Genomic DNA, 27,598 nt, shown 5'->3' with positions numbered 1-27,598 from the left:
GATCTCTGAGCGGGAGTCTCACCTCCTCAGCCTTCTCCTGCGGCGAGGGGGCTCAGCATCAGGGAACCGACAGCTGGTCCTGCTCCTCCCCGCTCGGCACCGGGCATCCCTCCCTCAGCCCCTCCCGCGGCTCTCCATCCTCTAGCGCCTGGCGCTGAGGGCGGCCGTAGGTAGGGCTCCCCCCGACCCCTCCCCTGAGCGCGAGCGCCAACGGCCGCCGGCTCGAGCTCGGTGGTTCCCCCGCGCCCTTCCCCCTTCCCTCCCTCCCTCCTCTGAGGGAAAAGTGTGTGCGCGCGTCTGCCGGCGGCCCCGAGATAAAGGCAAGGGAAGCGGAGCCGGCTGGAGCCGCGGCGGAGGGCGCTCGGGTTTAGCGGGGGAGCCAGCCAGCCAGCGGCCGGGGGACGATCCAGCCCCGCCAGCTTCCCGACTCCCGGACCTTCCCCGCCCTTTGATCGCCCACTTGAAAACTTTTGCCTGTGGAGCGTGGCGGTGCCGGGGCGTCCGGCAGCCTCAGCCGGCCATGGGTGCTGCCCGCCCGGCCCGTCCCCGCCGGCACTAGGGCAGAGCGCAGGGGGAAGGCGCGGGCGTGTGGGGCTGAGGGTGAAGGAGCGGAGCCGGCATGTGCGGGAGCCCGGCGCAGGGCTGAGCGGCGCTCCGGAGCGAGGTGTGCGTGCGAAGCTGCGCGATGGCGAGCCCGCAGCGGGCGGCAGGCAGGGAGAGCTAGCGGCGTCGGCCGAGCCCCCCAGAGCCGCGCCCGGGACGTTTCCCGTCTCCTCGGCATGGAGGGGGCTGCCCGGGGCGGCGGGCCCCGCTGCCCGGCTGTCAGTCTGCTCCTCGGAGTCCTGCTCTGCGGAGGTAAGCGCGGGGGGCACTTGTCGCCGGGCGCTGCTGGCGGTGCTGCGGAGGGGTGGCGGCTGCTGCGCTGCCGGGTGAGGAGCGGAGGCACCAGTTGATCGCGTACAGGCTGCGCTGGGCTGGTTTGCAGCTATTCAGGCAGCGACTTGAACTCCTTCCTAAGCAAGCATCTTATTTTCAGTCGTAGCAGCGTGTGAACTAAATTACTCCTTCCTCCTTCTCCTTTGCCTTTTCCTTTTAATTTCTGCCTCTATCTCTCCCTGCTGTTTTAAAATTTCACTCCCTCTCCCCTTTTCTTTAAATTCCACTCTTGTTTGTTTCTTGTTTGTTTCATTTGACTAAAATGAGAAAGAGGGAAAGTTTCTGTCTGCCTCAACGATCATGATATTTACAAATGCATCTTTATTACTGCGTTGTGTTAAAGAGATCTTATCTGTGGGAGAGGTTATCCCAGTCCCAGCTTGGAACAGAATACAGGGAGCGTCAGGATAGGCACCAGGAGTACAATGATAGTGTTTAGGAACGGTGTCTTTTAAATGATGTTGGAGTTGTGCAATAGTAGCTCTAGAGACTGGATAGAAGCCCTGTTACCGGCACTGGACAAGATGCTTCTTATCTCGATTAAAGGGACAGCTCAGGAACCGGTTTGTCTTAGCAGAGAGGTCATTTGAACGCTCTGCTGGTTTTTCTCATTGCTGAACTTCTGTGATCATGGGGTTCTTTTCACAAAGGCAAATCTTCTGTAAAGGGATTCAGGGATGCCAGTTGTGCATGATCCAAACATGGATTTCTATCCAGAATAGCAGGGGGCTGCCATGTCACAACACTTCTTGTTTTCTTGCTCAGACGATGATAGCTATGGATATTTTCTACAAACATACCCTTCTCCTTTTTGGGGGTGGGTACTTATTAAGTTCTTTGCAATTCCTACTGTTGTTGCTATCCTTAGGAATGAAGAAAAAAAAAAAAAGCCTTTTATCCTGTTGGTATTTAGTGGTGCTGTTTGACTGACATAAGAAGATTACTAATAAAGGACTCCTCATTGTTTAGATTGGTCCAGTCCTGCCAACCTCTCTCCCAGGGTAGTTGATTGTAGAGGCAGCCATGAGATATACAGAAGTATCTCAAGAGTGAAGCAAGGGTGGAATCAAGTAGCAATTCATGAAGGGATTTCCCCCCCTCCCATTGGTTGGGGAAAAAAAAGTACTTGGGAGAAAATTGCATGGCCTCTTAATGCAGGTCATTTTAGTATAGTACAGTACAATTAATGGACATCCCAGTGACTCAGTGTGTTCTGAAAGTGCTGATATGAAGAATCTGAAATATGGGTTTCTATTTTGATTGCCGCAGCCTGGAAGTGAGAGTTATATTAGCCTCGTGCTCACCTTCAGAGATGGCATCTCCTCCAGTAAAGTATTTGCATTAGACTTAATATATTGACTTTATCACCAATATGTGGGCATTTTTTTCTCTTACAAAAATATTTTCAGATGTATACATAGGTTATCCTGCTTCTTAAGGACAGGAGAAAGTGCTACAGTGAGAGTTTATAAACAACCTACCCTCCTTAAGCTCTTTCTGTCTGCTGGAACCTTGGGTCAGCGTTGACTCAGCCATGCTGTAAAAAAAGTCAGTAGCAGTGCCACAGCTAGGGACAACTCAGCAGCAGCTGCTGGGGATTTCTGAGTTGTACTCTTGGAGGATAAAAGAGAAAATATTACTTTCCTTCAGGGAAGAAAAGTAGAGCTTCAGAGCAGGGAATTTGCCTCTCAGCGTTGCTGGGCACAGTATGATTTAGAAAAGACCCTGGTTAATTAAACTGATTAAGTAAGGTGTTTGTATGGTTTCCTTGTGAGGCCTTAACAAGCATTTCATTTGTGCTCCCCTTGTGTATTTGCACTCTTTTTGTTGGTGTGTTAGGATAGTGATTGTTCTTGAGAGCTGAAGTCCAACTAAATGAAAGTCACTTTATAGCTTGCAAGCGAAAGCGTTTGTAAATGTGCTGAGAAACTTACTATTATAGACAAGTTGTCATTTGCTATTTAAAGAGCTATATTTACTTCTCTGAACTCATTAGCATCTCCTATCTGGCCTGAATTTCTAAGAAAATTCTCCTGAAATGTTGCCTTAGGCTTCAGTGTGCCATTATGCTGTGGTTATTATCTGGCCAATAATGTTAATTCATTCAATCTCAAGAAAGAAGCTTGGCATTTAATTTAAGCCATGCCTCTAGTCAGACCAGGGTGTATAAAAAGTCAGCGTGCAAAAGTGCTCTTGCATTTAGGTATGAGCACATGTTCTACATACCAATTATTGGATGCCTGTTCCCTAGGTGGAGAGTATGTATGTGAAATGATATTTACATAAGTAAATCCCAAGTGGATATATATTCCTTTCAGGAAATGACCTCTTTTCAGCTAAGTGCTAATGCATGTGCTTAAGCCTTTTTATAGCCAATAGGAGGTATTCATGAGCTTGAAATAAGATTTTTTTTTTAAACTGTTTTCTTGAATCAGCATAAATGCAAACACAAGTGTACAGATTTACTTTATTGTGTAATGCACAGATAATTGGGAGCCCTCAGCTTCATGTTATCTGTGAACTAGAACAAGAATCATAGAAACTGTAAATACAGAATCTACCAAGTCCTAAAAAAGAGTTTAAGAGTGCACAGGTAGAGGGTTGATTCATTTGCACAAGAAGTATATATGTGCAAGAAAGGATTGAGCAGATGTTAAAGGTGCATAGGGTTACTGGAAGCTTAGGTTCTTAAGTAGTGTTTGAACACAAATGCAAACAAACACAGTTCTGCATCCATAGGTTGGTATAACACCTGCTTTTGTTCTGATTTTCTTTTTGTTGTGTAATACATCCTTGTTTTAGTTTCACTGTTGTGGAAACTGATTGAGGTATTTTCTTTTTAAAAATCATTCTGATTTTAAAGTGTTCAAGGAGTGAGGTTTTTTTAATCTCTTATTTTGAAAATTCAGTAACATGACATACCCTAGTGTTACAAACTTCCTACATTTTCTGTTTCTTAATTTCATCACGTTAGTTCTACCTAAGAACACAGCAGGGATTTGCATTATGTTAGATTATAACTGCATGTAGTTTTATAAGTGGCTAATCTCTTTTGGATATAACACTTTTAAAATTGAGATAGTGCTATTAATATTCTAATTTATTTTGTTTTCATCTTTGGTAGTAGATCTTAAAGTTTATTAGACACTGTACTTACCTAGTAAAATACCCAGCAGTTGTATTATAAATGCCTATTCAAGCATACTTCTAAATACCTGACTGTGTGATACAAAATGTCACACCTGCAGTTGTCTTTCTAATGCATAAATGTGTGTCTGGCTCTTGATTTAAGGAACTAAGTGTTTATATGAAATGAAGTAATAAACAAGACACCATTATGTTTTCTTAAATGGCTAAATATTGGTAAGTTTTGGCAAACTATGTTCAAGATGGGGATTTTATTGAGAATTGGGATTTAGTTCTGTATTTTTGTGGTTAACCTCTACCAACAAAGCAGCAGTTCAGCACGGTGGGAAAGGTGGCTTGGAAGGAATAGCTAAAAACTCTGAATAATGGCAAGCGTGTGAAAAGTGTTGGTACACAAACTTCCCTGAGTAGAGTTTTCAAGGTAATGCCCCTTTGCAGTAAGTCTCACTGAGCTGTTGTTTGTAACTGTGGTGAGGTTAAGGCAGTCAAGTGATGAGGAAGTAACTGAAAGTTTGAAATCTTCAGAGTATGATCACATTATTGAAGAGATGTCAGAGATTTGTTGTGGTTTCTTCAAGGCTTTGGTAAACCCTTTGATATACTCCTATGCTGCGTGCAAGTTTGTGCTGCCACACTGAGATTTTGGCAGCAGTTAACATCTGGCAGGCTCCACTAGATGTGTCCTAGCTATTTTTGAGATAGACAAAAGGCATATTGTGATAAAAAGATGTAAAAATAAAACAGCAACATAAAACATGTAAAGACACTAATTGAAAATCATCTCATATGATATTAAAAAGCTAAACTGAGGATGTAAAAGAAAGCAAACACATACTGTGAGTAACTTAAAATAATACTTGTCCATCAGTTTGAGGGACACATTTTTAGTGTATGAAGTAGAATTGATACCAAGGAGAAAAGTGGGTCTAGTGAAAGAAAAGCTGCACAGCAGGAATCAGACTTTGTCTCTACTGTCACGAATACCACCGTCTCACTGTTTTCATCAGTCATTTCCTTCTTTCTCTCCCTGTTTTATCCACTGTGATTGTTATTTTGTTGGTGAGTGACTTGATCCTGGTTTGTCTGCTTCATCCTGTGAGGCTTTTATTTGGTTAGTATCTTAATGATACAGGTACAGGTGATGTTTTGTGATGCTTTAAGGTGTTAAGTTAAGGTCTTTGGCTAAAATTTGAGTGCTCTATCCTTCTTAATGATAAGCAATAACTTTCTGGCCAGAAAACTTGCTTTTGTCTAGTTCAAACTCTTGTCCTGACTTGCTCTTAGAGGCCTGAGTGCTTTATATTTTGTTCAGTCTTCCTTACAGATTCAGTACTCTAGCAAAACAGTTTCACAGTGTTCAGCTCTTCAAGCAGTTGTACTGTTTTGTGTTCTGTGGACTGGCTCAGGCTCTAGTGACAGATGTGACCCCTTTGAAACAGGGACGGACAAATGGTGCATTGAAAGTTCATAGCTTCTGCAGTCTCCTCACTTAGAGGTATCTGGTAAAAGCCTGCGGATGCATCCAGCTTTGGGAATAATTTCAGTCCAGTAGTGCCTGTGTCTGTTTTAGTTAGCAAATGGAAATACACTCTCTTTATCTATTTGTCCATGTTTTTTGGGTCAATACACAGCCTCAGGTCACCATTTTTCTTTTTAACTGTATCTAGTGAAATGACCCAGTGAGTTGACTCTCTTGTTTTTTGTGTGTTTTTTTGCTATTCTAAAGCATATTAATCTGTTGAACTTGAATTACATAAACAAAGTGTCATCCCCATCACTAAAATTACAGGCATCTTTGCAGCACTCGTCAATTAAGTGAACTCTTCGTTAGGGAAGTCCATTTTGACTAAGTGATTCTTTGCACTACACTTAAGAAATGTGTTAATGTCTTACTGCATCACTGGCATCTTGGGTCAGTAACTTTGTGCTTGGAGACAACTTTTTCTGGTACTTCTTTTGCTTGAATAAAACAGATCATACTAATCACAGTTCCACTGTCGTTATGAAAAGCATTCTATTACAATGGTTTTAGCAGCTTAACATATAGAAAGTTAGACACGTTTCCTTCTTTTATTATATGTTGGAGTAAAAATTTGATCTAATTTTTGTCATCCACTAGTTTTAAGAGAGTAATGTGTAAGGGCAAAGACCTTTTTTGCTAATTGTTTCTTCTCACATAATGCTTTATAACAATTGTAGAAGAAAGTGAAAAGTTTCTGTAGTTTTGTAGAAGGATAATGTGAATTTTTAATAATTGTAACTATGCTAATGTCTGTTGCTAACAGAATTGGTGTTGTCTATTTCTCTGTAAGATCAGGAAACACAAACCTACAAGGGGAGACTATTAGTGAATTGCCCTTATCAATACTATAAAGCAAATACTAAAGCTGCAAAACGGGGTTTAGGAATTTGACATTTATATGGAAACTTTGAAGTTAAACAAGAATGTAAAAGGAGGAAAAGAGTCTTGCTTAGTTACGAAAAAAGACTTTGAATGTAGCTTATGCTTTTGGATGGGGGGAAGAAAAAGGCTTAATGGTCTCCCTAGCACATCTGTAAGTCAGTTGCACTGTGCATGAAGAGGAAATCTTAAAGTAAATAAAAGGTAAGCTGATATCCCATGGTACTGATTTAACAGAGGGGTTGCTCCACTAGATTCTGCTCATTAACCTCAACATGCAGTCATGGGGCATAGATGTTGAAATATGTTCACCAATACATCTCATGTCTCATTACGTATGTAACTGCTGTATTTTTTTGGCTTGGTAGAATTTTTCAACTGAGCAATTCTGCATTTGAAAATATTTTTAAAGCTGATATAATTTACAAAGCAATTTAAAAATCATACTTACATCTAAAATTTACTGAGATAACTTAGTATTTTTTGTGCAGTTAACTATTTCACATAACAATTTTGACTCCCGGTAAATGTATTCAAATACAAACTGATAAGAGCAGATGCTCTGTAGAGTGCTAGCTCTCGCCGTTTGTAACTACTATGAAAGGATTTGTTGTTCTAAATGACTTTTGAAAAGCATTTTAACTTTATGTAACTATATTTTTTTTTCCTTCTGGCTGAAAACGAAAGTAAACTTCAGAAGTTGGTTTCTGTCCTTGTGAAATTCCATTTTCCAACCAGTTGTATTGCCTGAGGGTGCTGCTCCTCACCAGCTTGAGCCAATGTAAATTGATGCTGCCAGGTTTCTGCCCTCTCACAAACTGATCAACCCTCTTTTTTGTGCCAATTTTGGCGTGTCTCTAATTCCTCTAAGCTGCTTCAGGCAGATAAAGCACATAAAATACTCTATTAAAAAAAAAATCAAACAAAAAAAAAAAGAGTAACTTTGTATCACCTTGGGATCCACTTACTGCTTGCATAAGGAAAAAGAGGATGGGCCCAGTGGGGGAAAAGACAGCTTAAACAAATACTGCAGCCTAGCACTTGCAGTGGTATGGCTTTAATTTGTTCGTGAGACACTATAGTAAAAAAGAGACTGTTATGGGAGTTGCTTACATTATATATCCAATGCAGGATATTAAACACTGAGAGGTTAGAGAATGAGAGGCACTTGGTAAACGATGCAGCTTTGATTTCTCTATTGGATGTTTTTTCTCATTTTGCCAATTCTGTATCATTTTGAACAAATGAAGGTGAGGCTTACATTAATGGAGTGCCATTTATTTCCTCATGCAGGTAGAACGCACATTTTGATGGTTAAGATAAAACTATTTTCCTGAGCTCAAACCAAAAGCATGCCATCACCATTTCACCAACAACAACAACAAAAAAGGAGACCAAAACCCCAGCTTTCTTGCACTATTATTACAAACATTGTTACTGGTAGCACTGCTTCTTATTAGAATTACCATTAAAAGAGTTTGATTATAGTTTCTTATAAATTCCTCAACCATTAACTGTTTCAGCTAAAATATTCCATGCCAAGCATCTGCATCAGATTGAATAATTTATTTTTTCTTTCTTTTCCAAAACTTCAGCCAAGAGTTCGGTGGTTTATAAGAACAGAACTAGTTGAGGTGGGGGATGTGTGCGTGAGGAACTGAGTATTTTCCTTTGTTTAAAAATAGTTGCTGACCTCTTCTTTGAGAAGCCCTAATACTATGATGGTACTTGCCAGACTTGTAAGATTGCTGAGAAAACAGTCCGTGGCTGTTTTGATGGAATGTCAAGTTAGCAACATTTGAAAGAAAGAATTTGCTCATGACGAGGAAATACTTGATGTATCCTTACAGCTAAATTCTGTGAAAATAGCTATGCACTGGGCATATGCCATGTCAGGGTGAGCTCTGCTTTTCATGCAGTTACAGACTTCACTGTAGAAGTCTGACCTTGGCAAAGCATGAGAACTTTGTGTCCATCCTTGTGCTCTCGTTGCTCCATCCTCTTCACTACCTGCAGGGGAGGTTTCTGGAAGACAGAACTGCCTAATTAGAATAAAGAAGGGACAAAGCTGGAGCATAAGGTGGGGAGTGAAATGGACAATTCTTGCAGGAAAGTGTTGTCTGAATATTGTCAAGGACAAGTATCAGTTTGGGGACAGATGGGAGGGAAAGTTAGGCTTTCTGGGTAAAGAGAAAGAAGACTAACTGGGAGAACAGTGAGGTGTGGAGGAAAGAGTGAGGATGAGAGTTTGCAGAAAGATAAGAACCTTGGGAGAAAAACCATGAAGAAGGATAAAGGTTGTGTAAGGGAGCTTCTTGGGAAGCTTGAGGGCAGAACTGGAGAGACAAAATGAGCAGAAGTATATTGGGGTGCATTGGGTTGTGGTCACGTGCTGGTGGAAAAAAAGGATTCAAGCTTGGAGGAAATGCGTCTCGAAGTACATAGCTGCTGGAGAATGGTGGTTTGGTTTTTGGGTCAGAGCCAGGGATGGGGAATGCATTCATGTAGTAGTGATATAGTGTGTATGTAGGAGAAATATTGCTGGAGAGATAGGACACAGGCCTACTGTAATATCTGCTGCTCCACTGCCCACTATAACCAGGGAGAACCTTCCTGTTGCCATCAGTGGATATAGAGTCAGGCACAACTGACTTCTGATTTAATTAACCACTTTTATTCTTCTTGTCTGCAGCTGAGCTACTCTGTCAAGCATTGTACAATGCCATTAGACTTGTGTTGAGACAGTGACACCTACCTGACTGACCAGTGGCCTGTATTTACTGGGCTGTTGCAGCATGTTTGCTACGTTCACTCTTCTCCAGCGTTTGCTTTGGTGGTGATGTGTGTCTGTTGGTAAAATAATTATGCCTTAGTCATCTTTATTCTTTTAAGCTTAATTAATTTTTGTACAACTTGATTTGATGAGTTTTTTTCTTGTTAATTTCATAGCTCTGCAGAAAGCACCAGAATGTTTGTTTCTACTCTGCTGGCATGAAATAAAAAGTAGAAAATACAATAAATAACCACTGTGGAGAAGGTAATATAGTATTGACTTCTCAGTACCTGTTAATTTTTCTGATTGGAACATCAGGGAAGAAGGAGATTGAATTTGGCTGCCCCTTACTGAGGGTAGTTACCTGCTTGTGAATAGTATTAGTCTGAAAACTCGCAAAGGTTTCAGTATTGCATCATATTTAGGTAAAAACTTGTAGAAGAACAATTTGCATTACACTTCTGTCATAATTTATAATAACCTTAGATTGTCATTCCTCACATTGCTCCACAGTTTTAATGATGAATTTAGTTTACGTTTTCTTTCTTACCTGCCTTGCTCTTCTGGTGAGTACTCTGAAACTTGACGTGTTTCACAGCTCCAGGTGTGCAGTATTGACCTGTTTAGATGGAAAAAATTCTTCTGTTTGTGTGTAGCTATAGTTTGGGGTTTGGACTTGAGCCATATAGGGTATGGGTAACAACTAGAAAAGGCTACACATTTTCTGGAGACAGCATCTGTGCTAGAAATGCTTGTTCAGTGAATTTCTACGTGACGTGCTTTGGCACTAACAGCCAAAGGGAGCTGCAAATGCCTAACATAACTGTACCTGTGCCTCTTGGAAAAGCCGATGTGACATTACATGAGTTTGTGATTATTCTTGACTGGGTCTCTTGTGTCCATCCTAGTATGTCTTTATTGTATACCTTAAAATGTCTTTTAGATGACAAATCTTAGTATTAAAAGTAATAAAGTGTAGTTTATTTGCCAGAGTGACTAATCGTTATGTTTTCCATCTTCTGTAAAAGTTCAAAACCAGTCTTTTGTGAGAGATGCTATTGAGCTCACACTGTTTTAAATGCCTTTGTGCTTCTGTTGTTCATAATTGTTCCGTTGACAGTTTCAGAAGGACGCCTCTTAAAAGAATTCAGAAATAGGGAGCTCTCATATATTTGTTTAGCATGCCCTGTTGTCACTCCATCTCAGTGAGAAAAGTTGGTTTTTTTTTCCAACACGAAGAGCAAGAACTTCAGAGTAGGGCTCCTTGTTTTCTTGAATTCTCTCTCCCGCTGTATGTGCAAGTGTGAATGCTTAGGTAACTTTTCAGATTTAAGTTGTTTCTCTATAAAATGAGAATGACTGTAGCACTTGATTACTGTTTTGTTTTTACCTAGGGGAAAAAGCATTCTGATACAAGATCAATATTACATGATGGTACTGAAGGTGCTCATTAGTCATATATTCACATTAATTCCATAAGCTAATATGTTTTTCTTTAGAGTGTCAACAAACTAGTAGAAGGAACTTTTCCAGTTGTGTGTGACATAATGGAATTAGTATACTTTTTTTTTTCTTTTGGAGTGTCACAAGCAGTTTTTAGATCAAAAGAAAGTGCTGACTGATCTTGAAAGACAAATGCTGGTTTGGAAACACCTGTAGAGCAATGTCCATCAGGAAGGTCTTGCTTTATTACATTATGCAACTATTCAAAGAACCATAGATTCATGGTGTTGCATTGGCTATTTCACGGATTAAAATTGGATATCGCTATATTTCAGACTCAAAGCTTCACAAGTCCTCAAAGCTTCGGGCTTCCATTGAACTTTAGTCTTGGTTTTGAAAATTCATTTAGAATTAAATTAGCTATAGTGATGAAACTGTGGCACTTTAATAGGAATCATCAGATGACATTTAAACACGATCATGTAGTGCAGTAATGTCAGAACTGGTTTGAGGTAAAAATCGTGCCTTTAGGCAATATTGGTCACCAAAGTCACAAAATGCAAATAGTTTATTTGAAGACTGCTTATATTGATTCGATTTTGTTTATTAGGGGAGAGGAAAAGAATCTGCTTTTGTCAGTAGCACACATGTGCAAAGTTGGAGTTGAATCTACAATTCTGAGTGCCTATAAAACTTTGGATTCTGATGTAGACCCTGAGATGTACCTTTCAACTTTTGTATATTGAACTGAACTAAAGTTTAAGTGTGTTTGGATCACTTTAGGTATGTTCTGACCTTTTTTGTACTTTCTGGCTCTTGCACATACTCTCTTCATTTATCATATAATAAGAGTATGTCAAATTGAAGCCTAGGGTCAGCAGTGCATATTAGTTTCTCTTGACTTTTTATAGGTCATTATTTTATGACTGTGGACTCTTCTTGAATTAAAGATTAGAGTTTAGTATTAGAACCTATACATGAATAACTGCCAAGACACTGGCATAAGCTGTTATCTGATCAAGTTCTAACTCTCTTGCAGTGAAACAAATTCTGCTTTGTGGGCACTGACATGCCTTACGTGTTGCAGCCGAAGCCCTGATTCTACTTATTTCAGTAGGAGTATTGCAATTCATCAAGACTTCAACCCACATATATATTGCTTTATATATACCTAACAATTTGTGATTGCTTGCTAAAGTGTCTTCAGTCTACCTCGTTTTACCATGCAATTTCCCTTCCTATGAAGGGAAATAGATTTGATGAAGAGGATGTTCATAGTGCTGTTCACAGGCAAAGAACATTTTTTAATGAATTCTTCTTTTGCAGTATTTACATATTCCTTTGCTGGAAGAGAGGAGGCAGTTCAGGATGCCAGATAGCATTTGGCACTGCTAGACTCCATCAGATTTGAAGCTATTTTGGAAATCTCTTGCCTTTTCTGCTAATTAGTCTATGTTTATAAGAAATAGGCACAGTTCAAATACTTCTATTTCAGCATCTTCATGGAAGGATGTTTAAAATAATTCATCTGGGACCATATGTTCAAATAAGTTGAAATACATTTCATCCAGATTATTTGGGTGTTACAAGTAGAGGCATTTTAAATAGATTTATCCATATTTACTTATTTCTTTAGGAGTGAAAACTAACATCACCTTTTAGAAAGTGACTTGTGTGTTTCCAGCCTATGATTTTGTTAATTTCTAATAATCTTTGAAGAAATATTCTTGGGTTTATGTTGAAAACTAAGTTCTATACTAACATGGTAAAAAAGTAATAGCACTCTACATAACTATAGACTGAGTATGACCCGTCACATACTTTGTAACTTTGAATTTTTCTCACAACATTTCAGATTTTAACTCCTCTTAACCAAAAATGGAATCAAACAGCATGAGCTTTTGGGAAACTGTTTTGAAGAAATAGAAAATGCAAACCACATGGTATAGTCACAATGTGAAGACTTAATGCAGAAATCTTTCTTCATTGGAAAAATGAACTCTAGTGGGTTTACTAAGCAACATTTCAAAGCAGTTTGAGATGAAAGGTCTGTAGCCTAATTCATTGCATATGTCATGTTTCCTAATGGATCAGTGTAATGTTGAAAAAGAAGTCAGGAAAATGTAGTAAAATTTAGGGGTTTTTTGGTCCGATTTGGTAGTTAAAAAAAATAGTTTAATCACAATTTTCCATCAAAAAAAGTAGCAGACTTCATCTAGGTCTGATTCTTTGATATACAGATCTGTTCAATACTTTCCACTAAAACAGTCTTTTGAGATGAGACTTTCTGAAGCTGTAACAGTTTTACCCAAAGTTTTCTGTGCTGCATTATTTTCTGACTGCTTTGGAAAAGTTCTGTGAAGTGGTTCAGTTGTTTCTGAGAACAAAGACAGATAGAAACCCTGAGTTCTAGCCAGCTAGAATTATTTCCTTGAGCAGCATTACTTGGGTTAAATCCTGTGATTTTCACTCTTAGAGACAAAGATAGATGGTGTGTTCCTTAATCTCTCTTTCAGTAGTGATGATGATGCATGAATGCTAGCATTCATTTTTACAAAGTGAGATCCATGACTGCAGATAACTCTGGCAAACCTGTCCCTATATTAAAAAAAAAAAAAAAAGAGGCACATTAAAAAGGGGATAAAAATGTTGTTGAAGGTGTATAGCTTCTGGTCTAATTCCATGAAAAATCTATTCAAAGTTGTCAGACTTCTAGGTCTTAAAATTGGGTTTAATCTATTCTTAATGCAGAATTGAGAGGGTGGCAGCAGCATTATTCTGACAGTTTTGACTTTGTGGAGCATACTGCGTTTCAGATACCAGAGCTGCATATGCATTTTTTTGGGTGTGTTCCTCTTTAACTGTCATAGCCATCATGGGCCCAGTTTCTGGGGCAAAAGCTGCAGAGCCAGAGGCTCTCGCACACTGTCAAAATGCCTCCTTCCTCTATTCTGTTTCATGCAGAAAAGGAGGAGGAAGCAATCTCGAAGCATGACAAGGGTTAAGGAACAGGTGGTTATCTACAGGACTGCTGTCTCATTTTGTACACAGGATGGATAGCTTCCTGGGAAAAAATCCCAGTTTTTGTACTGAAGGAGCTTATTGTCTGTGGACTTCTGCTTCATTTGTTACAGAAGCTGGAAGGTGTGTAGATGTAATAGACTCAGTCTGGGTTTGACTTCTGAATCTATACAGAGAGGGACTTTAAAATTTTTGAGTATAAACAGCCTCTGTGGCTGCTGATGTTTTTCATTCTTAGTGTTGGTGACAGCATCTTAGAGGATATTTTTAATAGCCCACAAGGTTGTCCTCATGAGCCAAGTGCAAACTACAGAAGGAAGATGGACAGAGAATATGTGGTTCTAAGCATCTTATATTACCTCTCAGAAACTTCCCTTGTTATTCAGGACTCCATTTTCTGAATCCCTCCTTTATCTTCGCTTACTGTAGCCAGACATGCTGAATAAGTTTGCAGGTTAACTTGTATCTCATAGAAGAGGCAATGATTGTAGAAAGATAAAAAGCAGTTTAGTAACGCTCAGGGGAATTATAGTCTGTTCTGTTCCTGCCACAGACTTAACTGTGTGCTTGGAAAAAAAAAAAGCAGATTTTTATTATGCTCTCAATTTTTTTTATAGTTGTCTCTAATGTAAGCAAGAGATTTGCTCAGAGCTCACACTAATACTGTGTTCTTTAGAAAATCAGGCCACAGGTTTTCTAAATTAGGCATCTGTATTAGCAGATGCTTCTGAGAGTGTAGTTACTAATTTTGCTGTACTGTAGTTCACCCTCTGAAAATTACAGAAAATTCTGTTCCAGGAAAGTGTTGTATAAGTAAATGTATTAATATTTCTGAAGTATTCTATATAATTCCATGATAAATCACATTAAAAGTTTATCAGAATTGTAATAATTCAGAGCTGCACTTAAATATTATGTCTTGAATTAATGCATAAGGTTATACATAATGATAAGTAAATGGTGAGCAGCTGTCCATTCTGTCCACCTGAGGCAGAAGTTCTCTGGAAGAAATAATATGTCATTAAAGGCTGTATCTTAATGCATATGTATGTGGGGATGAATTAAGTTTAAGTCTGGATTTCCTTATTGCTTTTTTAGTGCTTTCCTTGGCAAACTTAACATTCTTTTTTTTTGTGTGTGTGAAGGAACCTTCTGGCTCATTGTAGGCTATTCCTGCTGCTTTTAATATCCTTTGAGATTGATTCATGAAGTGCCAACATCTTGAGCTGTGGAAAAAGAGTAAGAATCCTAAAGACCCTGGATTCATGGGAATAGATTTGAACTCAGGCTCTTTCTGTGCCACTTTGATCTGAATGAGATATCTTATGATTCAAAGAACCTTTACTGTTAATTAAGGCCATTAATTCAATCAGTTCCATTTTGATTAAAAACTGATAGCAGGAGCAAAGTGTATCAAGGCAGCACCTGGATCAGGTTTATTGGAAAGGTATTTTAGGAAACACATAGGATTTTTCTCAAGTAACTTTTGAATGTGTCTGTATGTGATAACTACTTAGAGAAAAAATTCTCCATGAGTAGATGAGCTGAAGAACATTTTATATTAGTGACATTCAGGTGATTAATGTCCTGGTGTAGGATAGGTCAATGCATGTTTGCATTTTACTAGCTGACAGGTCATCACAGAAGAATGAAGTTTTGCGGAAAGAAAAGAAATTGGAAGTGAAGGGTTCAGTGGAGGATGTTAGAATACCTGGCACACCTGTAGGGGATGGCAGTGGACCCACAATGCAACCAGCTTGGAGCAGTGCACGTTTTGCAAATGTATCAACCACAGAGGTCATGGGAAGAAGAACCTGTGACTTCTTATCTTCTTTTTAGGTCTTTCTTGAAGAGAGTTCAGGAGAAAAGAAAAGAAAATGAAAGCGTTGTTTCACTGTAAACCAGTCAAGGGACCACATTTATGACTTGTGTGCTGAGTTGTTTCGGAAGTATCTCCGATTTAGGAACACTTTGATAAGATGGCTCTCAGTAGCTTTCTGGTGAGACAGCAGCAGAAATGGTACAGAAATAAATGTTAAAACTTTGTCTATTACCTATGTAACTTTACTGACCTGAAAGAAAAATGGTAGTGGTTTCTCGTGTAGCCTGAGGACTGAGTATAATTGCACCCTGTGGCAATGTGGATGTCATAACTGCAGCTGAAGGCTTGGTCTTGTGAAGGTATCAGACTTTCAGCTGATAGAGTGCAGTAACTGGGACATACTAACTTGAAGTTCAATTAATGCTGCTGTTCTGTAACAATTCTTAGTTATCTTTGGGCAGATCAGTTAGTGGATACTGTTCAACTGATTGTAGTTGCTAAATGAGGGGTATTATTAAGGAACTGTCTTACTCAGAACAAGGAGACAAAGTTCTATGCCTGAAAGATGATGCTGGATAGTGATTGAGGCCATCTGAGATCTGACTTCTGGCTTTTTCTGGAAGCATCTTTGTTTCTTTCTTGATTATAGGAAGGACTGAAGAAGAACCCAAATTAAGTGCGTAGATTTAATTGAATTAATTTCTTTCCCTTTCTTCTGTTTTCACTGTGTGAACATAGATCAGTCATTTGTTGTTCTGATCACTTGTATCTGGAACCTGTGTTGATTTCCTTAGGAAAATTATCCTTTCTCACTTTTTTCTTCTTAAATGTCATCTATTTTTTTTTTTTAAGAGGAAATAATGGCATTCAAATAATTGTAACTGAGAAAAGAAATCTTTGCTTTAGACAGCACAGCAGTACAGGCTGTGTTTCAGAAGCACAAGCTTTCCTTTAATAAGCAAAAGTGACGTGGAGGGTTTCTCCTAAGTGCAGTGAGTGGTGTGATAGCACGGAGACTGGATGCATCATGGTGTATTATAAAACCCAGACTGAAATCCAGAATTTTAATGCAGACAGTGAATTCAGCAGCCCTCCTTCTTGCAAGTCTGGAAGATTATCTGGAAAGCACGTGGGACCCTGTCTGCTGTGTACATAGAACAGCTCAATATATTAAAAGAACATCAGGCAGCTTAACTTGCTGCTATTCCTATTCAGACAGGCTATCCACATGCAAATCATAAGTAGATACATCTGAAACATGCTGTGCTTCTTACCAATCCTTGGTCTTACTCTCAAGAGCTATGTAGACACAGCCAGCAAGCTCTCTGTTAGTTGAAGGTAAGCCCATCAGTACTATGCTATGGGTACCAGATGCAGATGTGGGTTCTGGCCAGATTGTCCTTGACAGAACAAGTTTATCGAGTCTTGTTTTACACTTTGCTTGCCTTTTAAATGTGGCCCTTATGTTGGCCAAGCTCCCATAGTAAATTATTTTTATGTACCTAATTCATTCTCAATGAAACAGACCAATCCATTAATGATTCTGCAGTAAAAACTGTAGCTCATTATGTGTTCTTGGGGTGTATGACATCAGTAGAATGCCACAAGTTAATTACATTCTTAATTACAGCTTTGTATTGAATTAGGGACCTATTATACATAGAATAATTGAAAACCTGCTGAGATCACGTCTGGTAACATCTAATTGTATCCCATGATTTTTTTCGCCCCTAAACTTTAAATAAAAACTGGCATTTCATTTAGCATAGTTTTAATTAATTGACATGAGAAATGTAATTAGAGCTGAGGCAATGGACCAACTATCTTAAAACAATCACTCAGAAATTAATCATATTTTGAGGGACAATTAACAGTTTCCAGAGCAGAAGCTATTCTACTCCATTTCTGGAAAAACCTTGAGCAGGCACGACTGAAGAAAAGACTTGCTGCTCTTAGAAGAGAAGAAAGATTTGAATGTTTGGAGACATTCACTGTGCTCTTTCAACCAAAGGAAACTCGATACTCTTGCAGCTTCAGGCATCAGAAACCTAAGAATAGCACAGGAAGAGAACTGAGACCTAATGATTTTTCCCAAGTGTTGAGAAAGACAGGGTATGGCTGTATCCTACCAGGAGCAGAAGAGGTTACTGCTGGCCTGAAGGGCTGAGAGGTTCTTTTCCCAGCTCTTCTTGACTCCAGTGGAATTACCTGCTCCCTGCCAAGAGCAGAAGAGTTTCAGCTCGGGATCAGTGAGAGTGGGTTGAAAGTCGGACTTCTGGAACTTTCTGCTCTCATTTTCCAGTTCTCACTTACCTATGTGGATGTGGCAGATTTTTTTTTTTTTTGAGGCCACTTTGCCATCCACCATCCAAACAGCAGTATTGCAGGTAACAGGAAAAGAAAGTATTTCCTCATTTTTAATTTGAGTATGTTAGCCTACACTTGCCCTTAATGTCAAGGCTGAGCAGTTAGCCAAATTAGGCAGGAGCTGGAAGTGATAATGGTCATCAGTTTGTGCACCAACACATTGGGCATCTGTTTGGCTTTTGTTTGATAAAGATGTTATCTGTGATCTTAGACAGAACTCATTGGATTTTGAAGTTATCCAAGACGGAAATGCTACTGAACAGTGTTTTCAGTGACAGAATTTCTGAGGCTGGCATGCAATGAGAAGATTTGGGTCAGCCCCTCTTTTCTTCTTTCTTTTTGTAGAAGCTTTGCAAGTTGTTTGGTTTCTGTTTTGTTTCGCTTCAAAATGGAAATTATTATTATGTTCTATTGGTATTTTTCCATAGAGACAAAGCCTTTCATTTACATCAACCTGCAACAAAGCTTTAATTCCAAGGTGAACAATAATGTCTGTTTGCTGTTTGCAGAAAGGTTTATTTTTTTCAGGACATAAAGTTATATTTCCTGTGTATTGCACAAGTTAGAGGATCTTATGTTTTTCTCTTGATCTCTGAAATTAATGTGCATACATTTAGACCTGCCTATGTATAAATATGCATATGCATTGTTTAAAATGGAGAGCATATGCAAGGATAAAAAAACTGCTGGGTGAGAGCAGGTTTAAGAGATCTCGCTGTGCTTGGACATAAGCAGAAAAACACTGGGTACATCAACTGAAAACTGGCTGGCAGCCATAGCACATAGAATGGAGGGAATGTTTGCCTAAAAGACTAGATTGTGTCAGGCGTGACTAAGCAGGAATTTTAGCTAAAATGTGTTAGCAAATTGAATGCTTAGAGGAAAATGAGAACGTTCATGGTTTATCTTTGTTCACTTGAGACTGGAGTTGCTTTTTAATATAAAAATCAATGGAAGGAGCAGAGGAAGTTCTGCAGAGTGTTTCCTGATTTTTAGGAATGCTGGTATAGTTGACTGCTGAATATTTTGCTGTGGCTTTGTTTACATTCCTTCTGGAATATGCATGCCTTCTAATAGCCTTATTGCTCATGGAGCACTGGGCTGTCAGTCAGATAGTAAAATATTTGAGTTACCCCCATGCACTAGCCAGACCCAATGACAGAAGGGGTGGGACTGGATAAAATGAGTGCATGTCAAGGTGACTGTCAAGAGAATGGCCATAAACCATACTCTATGAATGGCATTCCTGATGAAAAGAGGAGTTGGGGTGTACATACTTTGCAAGGCCTGCTCTTTTCTGAACATCTAAGAATATGAGAATGGCCACTGCAAAGTGATAGCTTCATGGAATAAGTTATCTAACAATTCAGGTAGAGCTGAGAGTGGAAGAGGTTTACTTCCCTTGGAGTAAGACCCTTATGTGTTTATGATGGACTAAGTCTTTTACTTTCTTGGATGATGTGTGATTATTTATGAGTCTTTTTACTTTTCTTTTGTCTTGACATCAAAAAGTATTACAGGCCCAGAATATGAGTCACTGAGATTACATTCAGGCTGCTTGCACAGAACTGATGTTGTGATAAGCTTCTGGTAACAAAAAAAAAGGGAACAACTAGCCTAAATTGGTGAATTCAGTAAACTTGATTTTTCTTGACATGTGATTTCTGAAGGATTCCTGTCTGCTCAAGAATGTAGGAGCAGGCTCATGGAATGAACTGACAATAATGGGCAACTGTCTTCTCCCTCCAGTTTTGCTTAAGCCTTCCATTTTTCAGTGATAATACTAAATGAAGTACGAGTTTGGACAGCAGCCAGGTGTCAGTACATGGCAGAAGGTTTTAATTCTGCTTTTAGAAACTAGATAAGTGGTGTGCTAATATAAGCTAATATAAGCACAACCTCCCTTCTCAGTTGGACAGCTTGAGAGTGAAGATGATCATGACACTGCCATGTTGTAACATTTTGTATTAAAGCTTGTTAAAGCTCTAATTATTACAGCTGTCTCCATAACATGCTGTCTCAGTATTACAACACCTATTTGATTATATGCAATGACAGAGCAACTAGATAGAATTAATTCCCTGTGAAGCTTTTTGTCTCGATTATGTAGGGGGTTTTTTTTCCCCTGATTGTGTTCATACTCTGACACTGCCCAGGCTTCATAACTGCTGTTGTCCTTTTCCATCCACCCTCCCAGTTTCAATATTGAAAGCTGTGTTTCCGAGCAATCATCAGGTTATGCATTTAGCTGCTTTCTTTCTGAAATTCCCTAATTTCAAATATTCTGTAGCTCATGCCCAGGACAAGCTGATTATGCTGTAGTATATGCATTCTGATGATCAGTGAGGACATCTGGTTTCAGTGGAGAAATTCAAACCTGAATGCGTCTGAATACACAAATGGACTGCAATTGGTCGTTTCATGATAACTGCAGTAGTGCTTTTTAGCCTTCCTTCTCATTCTGTACAGATTTTAACCCCTTCCACTATTCATGTATAATCCTCTGTAGAACAGAGGAAAAGCTACTTTGTTTTATGGCTTCCAAATTTTGTTTTAAAGTGGGATTATTATAAGTTGATTTAGAAAGAAAGTGTCCATCTTTCTTTGAGAGATTTCTTCTGTTATGGAATGTGAGTATTTCTCCACTATTGACATGCCAGGTACAGATAAACTAGTCATTTGACACATTTTTGGCATTCAGAAATTTTAGAATCTCAGTCTGGATTTGCACAGGATAGTGCTGGTTTGAATGGATTAAAAAGTTGAGCTTAAAGGTCCTACTGTTGCAGTGCAGCATAAGTGCATATAAAAACATGCCATGCTTCTCACAGACTTAGTTAATAACAATACAGGACAAAGCTGTGGCAGTACACTCGGAAATGCTCCAGATGAGTCCTTTGCCAGGCTGTTGTTTGCCAGCTTGATTTAATACTCTTCATCTTCTGATCAATTAATAGATTTTCCTTAGATCCTCTTTTATTTTTCAGTTTCCTCTCCAGATTTCTTTTCCATGGAAGATGAAATCTATCATGGGGCTTAGATTTATTAAGCACTGCCTGAGTTGCTTTGTGAGATGTCAGGGCAGGAGATGAACTGATTGTATCCTTAAAACTAGCTTAACAGATAGGCTTTGGATAACTCTGTAGATCTTTAAGATATTGTGTTAGCTTAAATGATTTAGTGTGAAAATTTCGGAGAAGACTAAGTATTTAAGGCTCTATTCTACCCTTACTTGTAGTGATGCCTATCTCTGGCTTTTCACATTTGAATGAAGTAGTAGTTGTGTATCTCTCTTTCACTTCTTAACTTTTCTCATCATCTCTCATGTTGCACAGAGTAGTCTCTCTTCCAGCAGTTGGTGAGCATCTAGGGAATACTGCCAGGTACGTGGGTATGAGGGGAAGGCATCTAGGAGAAGAGAAATTTTATCTTTGTTTACCAAACCAGGCTTCTACTCAGGTGTGTCTGAATGCTTGATCACCTGACAGTTCCTTCTAATTCTTTACCAGGTGAATGGCTTATGGGAGAAACTATGAGAAGGTTGGTGTGTTGTATCTAAGGCCTCTGAAAATACCACATTGATACTTACTGGCAATCATTTCTATTTGTTTGGGTTGGTGTGCACTACTAGTGTACCTGGTATAACAGTATCATGGTTCTCGGTAAAAGTGTTTCAGTGCTGTATCTTTAAAAATGACTGCTAAATGCTATTCTTATCATGATCCTATTTGCCTTCTGGGACAGTGGTGTGAGTAGGAACTATTCAGTCAAGGTGAGAAGCTTGCTTAGCCCAGGATTTACTTTTTTACAGTCTCGGGTGTAATGCATTTGTTAGTGAAGTCTGAATTCAGTGTGGGAAGGACTGACTGGTCTAGTCTGTTCACTTAACTGTGAAAAGCACTCCCTAACAGAACACTTACATGTGTAGCTAAGCTGTGGGTTTTGTCTATGCTACGTGAATTCTAGTTATTCCTCTGACCTTCAACTCTTCTTTCAGAAGTTTATGCATCAAGGAACATGCTTTGATACAGTTCTAAGTCTATATTCCTTGCTTTTCAATATCTCTACTATACAAAGGGATTAGGTTATCTAGGCAGCTTGCCAGTGTGACTGGACTGGATAACAGTTGGCATTCCTGTATGCCACAGACAAGGTATCAGTCATTGTCAGTGTGGATTGTTTAATTGATCAAAAGATGTATATTTCTTATTGACTTTGCTACATGGTGACTTAGGAGGGTGAGGAGGTTGAGTGAATTTCTTCAGGCTGATTGCATTAGTAGATGAGCAGTGCAATTATTTGCCTTTTGCCTCTTGGCCAGTCCTTCCTGAGAGGGGTTTTTGTGCCATGTGAGCCAGGGCTTTGCACCCTGCTAGGTTTGAAAGTGTAATCTAGAGAGAGGCTGAGTATCCACCTCTCAGGAAATTGCCAAGTACAGAAAGATCTTAAAAGAACACTCCTGGAATTGTTTAAAAGGGCTCTTTGTTGGGTGTACTCAATAGTTAGTGTAGAGATGCTTTCAGTGGGAATCGACTGTTCAGATACATTCAGCTGTGGAACTGATGTGTGGTGTGGTATGGCCAGATGCACCATGCAGGCTGCTGTCTGGGAAAATTTTCTCTAATGTCACTTGCCAGAAAATTGATATACTTTGTCTCAGAACTACTGTTATTATAAGCTGAGCATCTAGTTAGCATTATGTTTCATTATCACATTTGTTCAGCTACAGCAAGCAAACAAGGGCAGTGGTGTGCAGTGGGTAAAGGAATATGCTGATTGTGGAATCTCATTTTCTGGAGGTTTTCAAAACCCACCTGGATGTGTTCCTGGGTGACCTGATCGAGGTAAACCTGCTTTAGCAGGGGAATTGGACTAGATGATCTCTAGAGGCTGTGATTCTGTTGAAGATGTGGATAGAGTTCTACCTCTGAAGAGCCTAGAGGACTTTTTAGTAGTAGCTTTGAAGGGCACAGTGATGATTCACTACTTCTGTCAATTTGTAGTTGAAAGGTAGACTCTCTTCATCCAAATAGATTGACTGTTATGAAGAAAGGAAATTTAAGGGTTTGTGTTTTGTTGGTTTGAGGGTTTTTTTAATCCTTTCTCTTAAGTAAAAGCATTGCATTTCTCTCAACTGTGCAGAAAGTGAATCTGATTGCTTTCAGTTGTTCCTTTGTGAAATTCATTTATGTCTTCTCACAATAACTTAGGAAGTGATTGGCTTTTTCATTATACTTTTGTTAGTACAGGTTGCCCCTCTTGATCTTTTATGAAATGAACTCATGTTATTCAGGAGGAGGATGGAAGAGGGAAAATCTTTTAAGACTTCTCTGTCCTCTTGTCCGAGTAAAAATTTTTTATCATCCTTATGCAATTAAATATTTGCTCCTGCTTAATAAAAATCATTTGGAATACATCACTAAGCTGGCCTGGACATGTTCCTAAGTGACCTGATCTACGTTGACCTGTTTCTGCAGGGGAGTTGGACTAGATGATCTCTAAAGGTCTCCTCCAACCCTGTCATTCTATGATTCTATGATTGTGAAGCTCATAATGAGCCTGTAGAGCTTTGGAGTCGATAGTGGTAGTGAGCACTGAGAGGGGTCTGACCTCAGGAATGCTGGATCCAAAAAGGGTTAGAATGGCACTTGAACCTATGGACAAATACTAGATCCAATATTTGGAAAAAGATTTATTACAATCTGGCTGATCCCAAACAGTATTTGAAAAAAAGTTGAGAGAGCATGCTTTAAGAGTTGCATTGGAGTGGAGAAATTTGCTATAGAAGTCATTATCCTCTTCCTTTTGTAAGAGGATGAGGCTTCATTTTCCTTTACAATAGTCAAGATACATCGTATCAAAAAAACCCCAGTAAATTAACTTCACTGTTTACTTTGGCATTTTTTGTGCTAAAGATACATACTCAGACCTTGTCTCTGACATTTCCATTTCCTCCTTCCCTTTCTGCAAAAAAATCTTTGTGTGTTTATTCAAAATATCTACTTGTGTAAAAAATATTTCAGTCAACAGCTTCTATGTCTGACATATTTGACATACAGAAGTTTGCATGTTGAAAGGAGGCTGGGATGTTACTTCAGGTTTGTTTGCTTAATGATGCACTGGTTTATAACCAGTAGGGATGAGGAATTAGATGGTTGCTTTTAAACTCAGTGACAGATTGCCAGGGGAACAAGGGCTATAAAGCCATTCATTTGGCTGTCCTCTGGGGAGAGTCAACCATCCATCCAGCTGAGTCAGCTATAGCAATAAGGCAGGAGAAATCTTCCAGCTAGCCAGCCATTTAGAAAATGTGCTAGCTGCTTCTGGGGATTAATTTAGATAATCAGATTAGTTTAGCAAGTGTCAAGAAGAGAACTGACCAAGTGGTGGCTGGATAAAGTAGCCCATGTAAAAGAGAAACAAAACACAAACAGTGACCAGAAGTATAATAACTAGTATTTTTCATGAATGTGTCATTTCAAATTATAAACACTTAGCAGCATAGTTCTTTATTCCAATCTGTTTATGCCTTCATGTTAATACTTGTATGTTGATCAATTTGGAAGGGTTAAGATTTATATATTGAGTTTGAGTCCACTTCTTCCCAGCTTCTCCCATATTGCTTCCTTTCATACTGTTTTTCTCTGCTCTTAACTGTCTCTCATTAATTACCCCTTCTTGCTACCTTTAAAGGCTAATGAGCTCCAAGAAAACTCCTGTTACTTTCACATGTGAATCATGGAAACACCTGTATTTCTATCCTTTATTGCTTTCTTTTTGTCCTGCTTTTGTCAGTGAAGACCAGCTTATGTCACAGTCGACAGAGAGCAGGAGGTGGGTGGGAATTTGTAAGCCAAAGAAAGTGGTGCTCAGAAACGGGCTTATGAGCTCATTGGAAACTGAATTGCAAAACTGGAAAACAGGATTTATTACTCTTTAGAAGGAAATGGAGAGCAAGAGGTGTAACCTATGAGATGCTGCCTCATTTATCTGTATGTTCTGTAAAACCTTGGGTATAATTAAAATGCCACAAAAGTTTAGCTCGAGGAAAAAATATATCTCCATTAATATTGAAAGAGCCCTTTGACTTACACCAATTGAGAATTTGATGTTGTATAAAAGACTGTTAATAAGGAAGATGCTTAAAAGCTGGGTATTTCTAATGCTTTTTTAGTGGAAAAAGCTTTTTTTCATTGCTGGTATTTAAATATTGTAATCAACTATAAATAGTGGTTAAGAAAATGGAGACATTTGTACAGTTATGTTTTCGACTCTTGGTTAAATTGAACCTATTTTCAGTAAAAACTCTTTAAATGCATCCTAACTTGCTAAATGAGATTGCAGTATTCTTCATTATACTGAATAGCATATTTTACCATGAGAATTTCAGCAGAAATCAATTTAGATTACTGTACTCTTTAGAAGTATTTACAAAGTAGTTTATTAATATTAAGGGAGCTCTCCTTTTCCCCCAGAGATCTTTGGGTTGCTTTACTTTCAAACATTTACTTATTGTGCGACATCTTCATTACTTTAATTCTGTAGAAGACTAATTACATGAGCTCACATATTTTGTGTTTTGAGGAATTAGCTGTTAAATAGGAACGACTTAAAATCTTCTTTGATTGATTACATATATCTGTCTGATTTGCAACAGTAATTCAATGTAACAGTCATTGCTTATGAGATGCAAAGTAATTTATCCTGCTAATAAAACATCATTGTACACTTGCTAAGGGGAAAATATTAAACTCATTCTTGTTACTGTGTATTTTTATACCTTAATTCTGTTCAAATTCCTGCTGTAATATATAAAAAAATACGTTCAGTGGTATCGTTTCAGTAAGATGACTTTGAAATCCTTTGCAGTGGAAAGAATGAAGACAAAGAACTGGCAAACAGAAGTTGTATTCTGTGAATGTAAATAGGTTCTGCACCATAATTAGTGATTTTCTAGGGCTGGACTGGAGGCCCTGTATTTTCATGGGAAAATCTGTTTGATGTGTACCATCCCTAATTTCTGCAGTACTGAATAACCAGGCTCTAATTCTGTTGTAATGAACCATGTGTTAATGCTACAGCCTTCTGTCCAGCCAGAAGCCAAAACACCATGTCTGACTTTGTAATGAATCTTGCAGTCATCTTGTTGACTCCATGGGTAGGCTTTTGTTCCAAATCTCCCCTCAAATATTGCTAGTTTTCATGGAAATGTACAATGCATTCTAAATTTGTCCTTGGGTTTACTCAATTTACTAGCTTTCCTGGAAAGTGTGAATGCTTCATATCCTTTAGGGAAACTCTTGTTTGTTTCCTTGTTAGTTTCAGAACAGTGTGTTTTAAAGCAGTGAAGCTGAGGAGCTGTTTCTGTTTTACAATTTAGTTGTCTTTTTTAGCCTTTTTTGTTTTAGTTGTTACTATGAGTCACATTTAAAGCCAGCACAGACATGAGGGTTTACTGTGTAACTCTGAGTGGAAACGTTTTATTCTTGCATCCACCATTTTTTTGGTAGGTGATTTAAGAATGAACACATGAACATTTGTTCCTGTGTGCTGACTGGTAACTTTTACATGTGTTTTCCTCAAATAGATTAATTTTCTGCTACCAAGTTAGTTGGTTTTTGTTTTTATTTAATTTTAGCTTTAGTTTAAAACTTGCAAATAGAACACAGTTTTTCATGAGTACAGTTAGACCCAGGAAGGTATTGGCAGAGTTCAGAGACTGTTTGGAATTGAGAATGTCTGGGTGCATTTGATTGGAATAAGTCAAAGTGGATGCTTTTGATTGGAATTTGAGTGGGTACACACCTGCACAAAAAGCACATGAGGCCGTATCTGTTATGTTTATGTCCTGCAGTGGCCAGAGCAATGTTCTTGAAGCATGTTGCTTCAATTAACAGGTCTGTGTACTATATTTTGGTGGAGTGGTGGCTGAGATGACTGTCCTTGTGCCTGTGAGACCTTACATGTGCCTGCATTCAGGGCTTTCGGAATGCACTTTGTAAGTTAAAAACTGATGCAGACTGTTATCAGTTGTGCAGAAGCATTATTGATGGCTTCCACAGGATGTAGATAAAGAATATTCAAGTGTAGACTAGTGTGTGTGATAAATATTGGTCCATGAGGTAGGTTTCTTCTGAGTTCTGTTGGTTTTCAGGCATGTGTGTAACACCATTGGTTTACATATAGAGAGTCTAACCCAATTCAAGTGAGCACTTGTATTCTTTGTCTGCACAGCTTCTCTCCATTAGCATAGTTGTTACTCCTGAGAGTATGTGTTCATTCATTGCATCTCAGTGTGGCAGTCAAAGAATTAATTACTCTGAGAAGGGATAGGCCTCTTCTAAAGAGTTTCACAACTTCAGCTTTTAATGGATCTTTCTCCCCTGCTGAGGCTGCACCGAAGCTTGTCAAAGCATTCGCTGCGACTCCACGGGTCAGTGGTTCCCAATGGAGAGACAGTGTTAGAGAAACCGTGACACTGGTTCCTAAGGCTGATTTACTTGCAGTTGGGGGGGAGTGAGGGAACAGGGAGAAGTGAAATTGTAAGCCCTCGAGTCATTGTTCACAGGAAAGAGATTTTGAAGTTTTCATTAAAAAAAGAAGAAAGTGGTACTTTCAGGAGATGTTACTTGCATGCTCAAGCACTAACCTCAGTGGTTGCTTCCGAAACTGATTGCCTAAATGGCCT

The 27,598-nt window shown here is 39.0% G+C and overlaps 1 protein-coding gene across 2 annotated transcripts in view; it reads left to right on the top strand.

Moving 5' to 3' along the window:
- Positions 1–342: 342 nt before the first annotated feature.
- Positions 343–27,598, top strand: part of TMEM132C (transmembrane protein 132C) — a 198,207-nt gene continuing 170,951 nt past the window's right edge. Inside the window, exon 1 of one of the 2 annotated variants that reach the window (XM_062009842.1) lies at positions 343–855. In XM_062009842.1, the coding sequence (XP_061865826.1) occupies positions 780–855 (76 nt within the window). In that variant the 5' untranslated portion in view covers positions 343–779. The remainder of the gene's footprint in view (positions 856–27,598) is intronic. The other variant, XM_062009843.1, reaches the window with a different exon arrangement.

The sequence above is a fragment of the Colius striatus genome, chromosome 17 (genome assembly GCF_028858725.1).
Source record: "Colius striatus isolate bColStr4 chromosome 17, bColStr4.1.hap1, whole genome shotgun sequence".
Lineage (NCBI taxonomy): Eukaryota > Metazoa > Chordata > Aves > Coliiformes > Coliidae > Colius > Colius striatus.
Note: the sequence above shows the minus strand (reverse complement) of the source record. Positions and strands in the feature narration are given on the sequence as shown.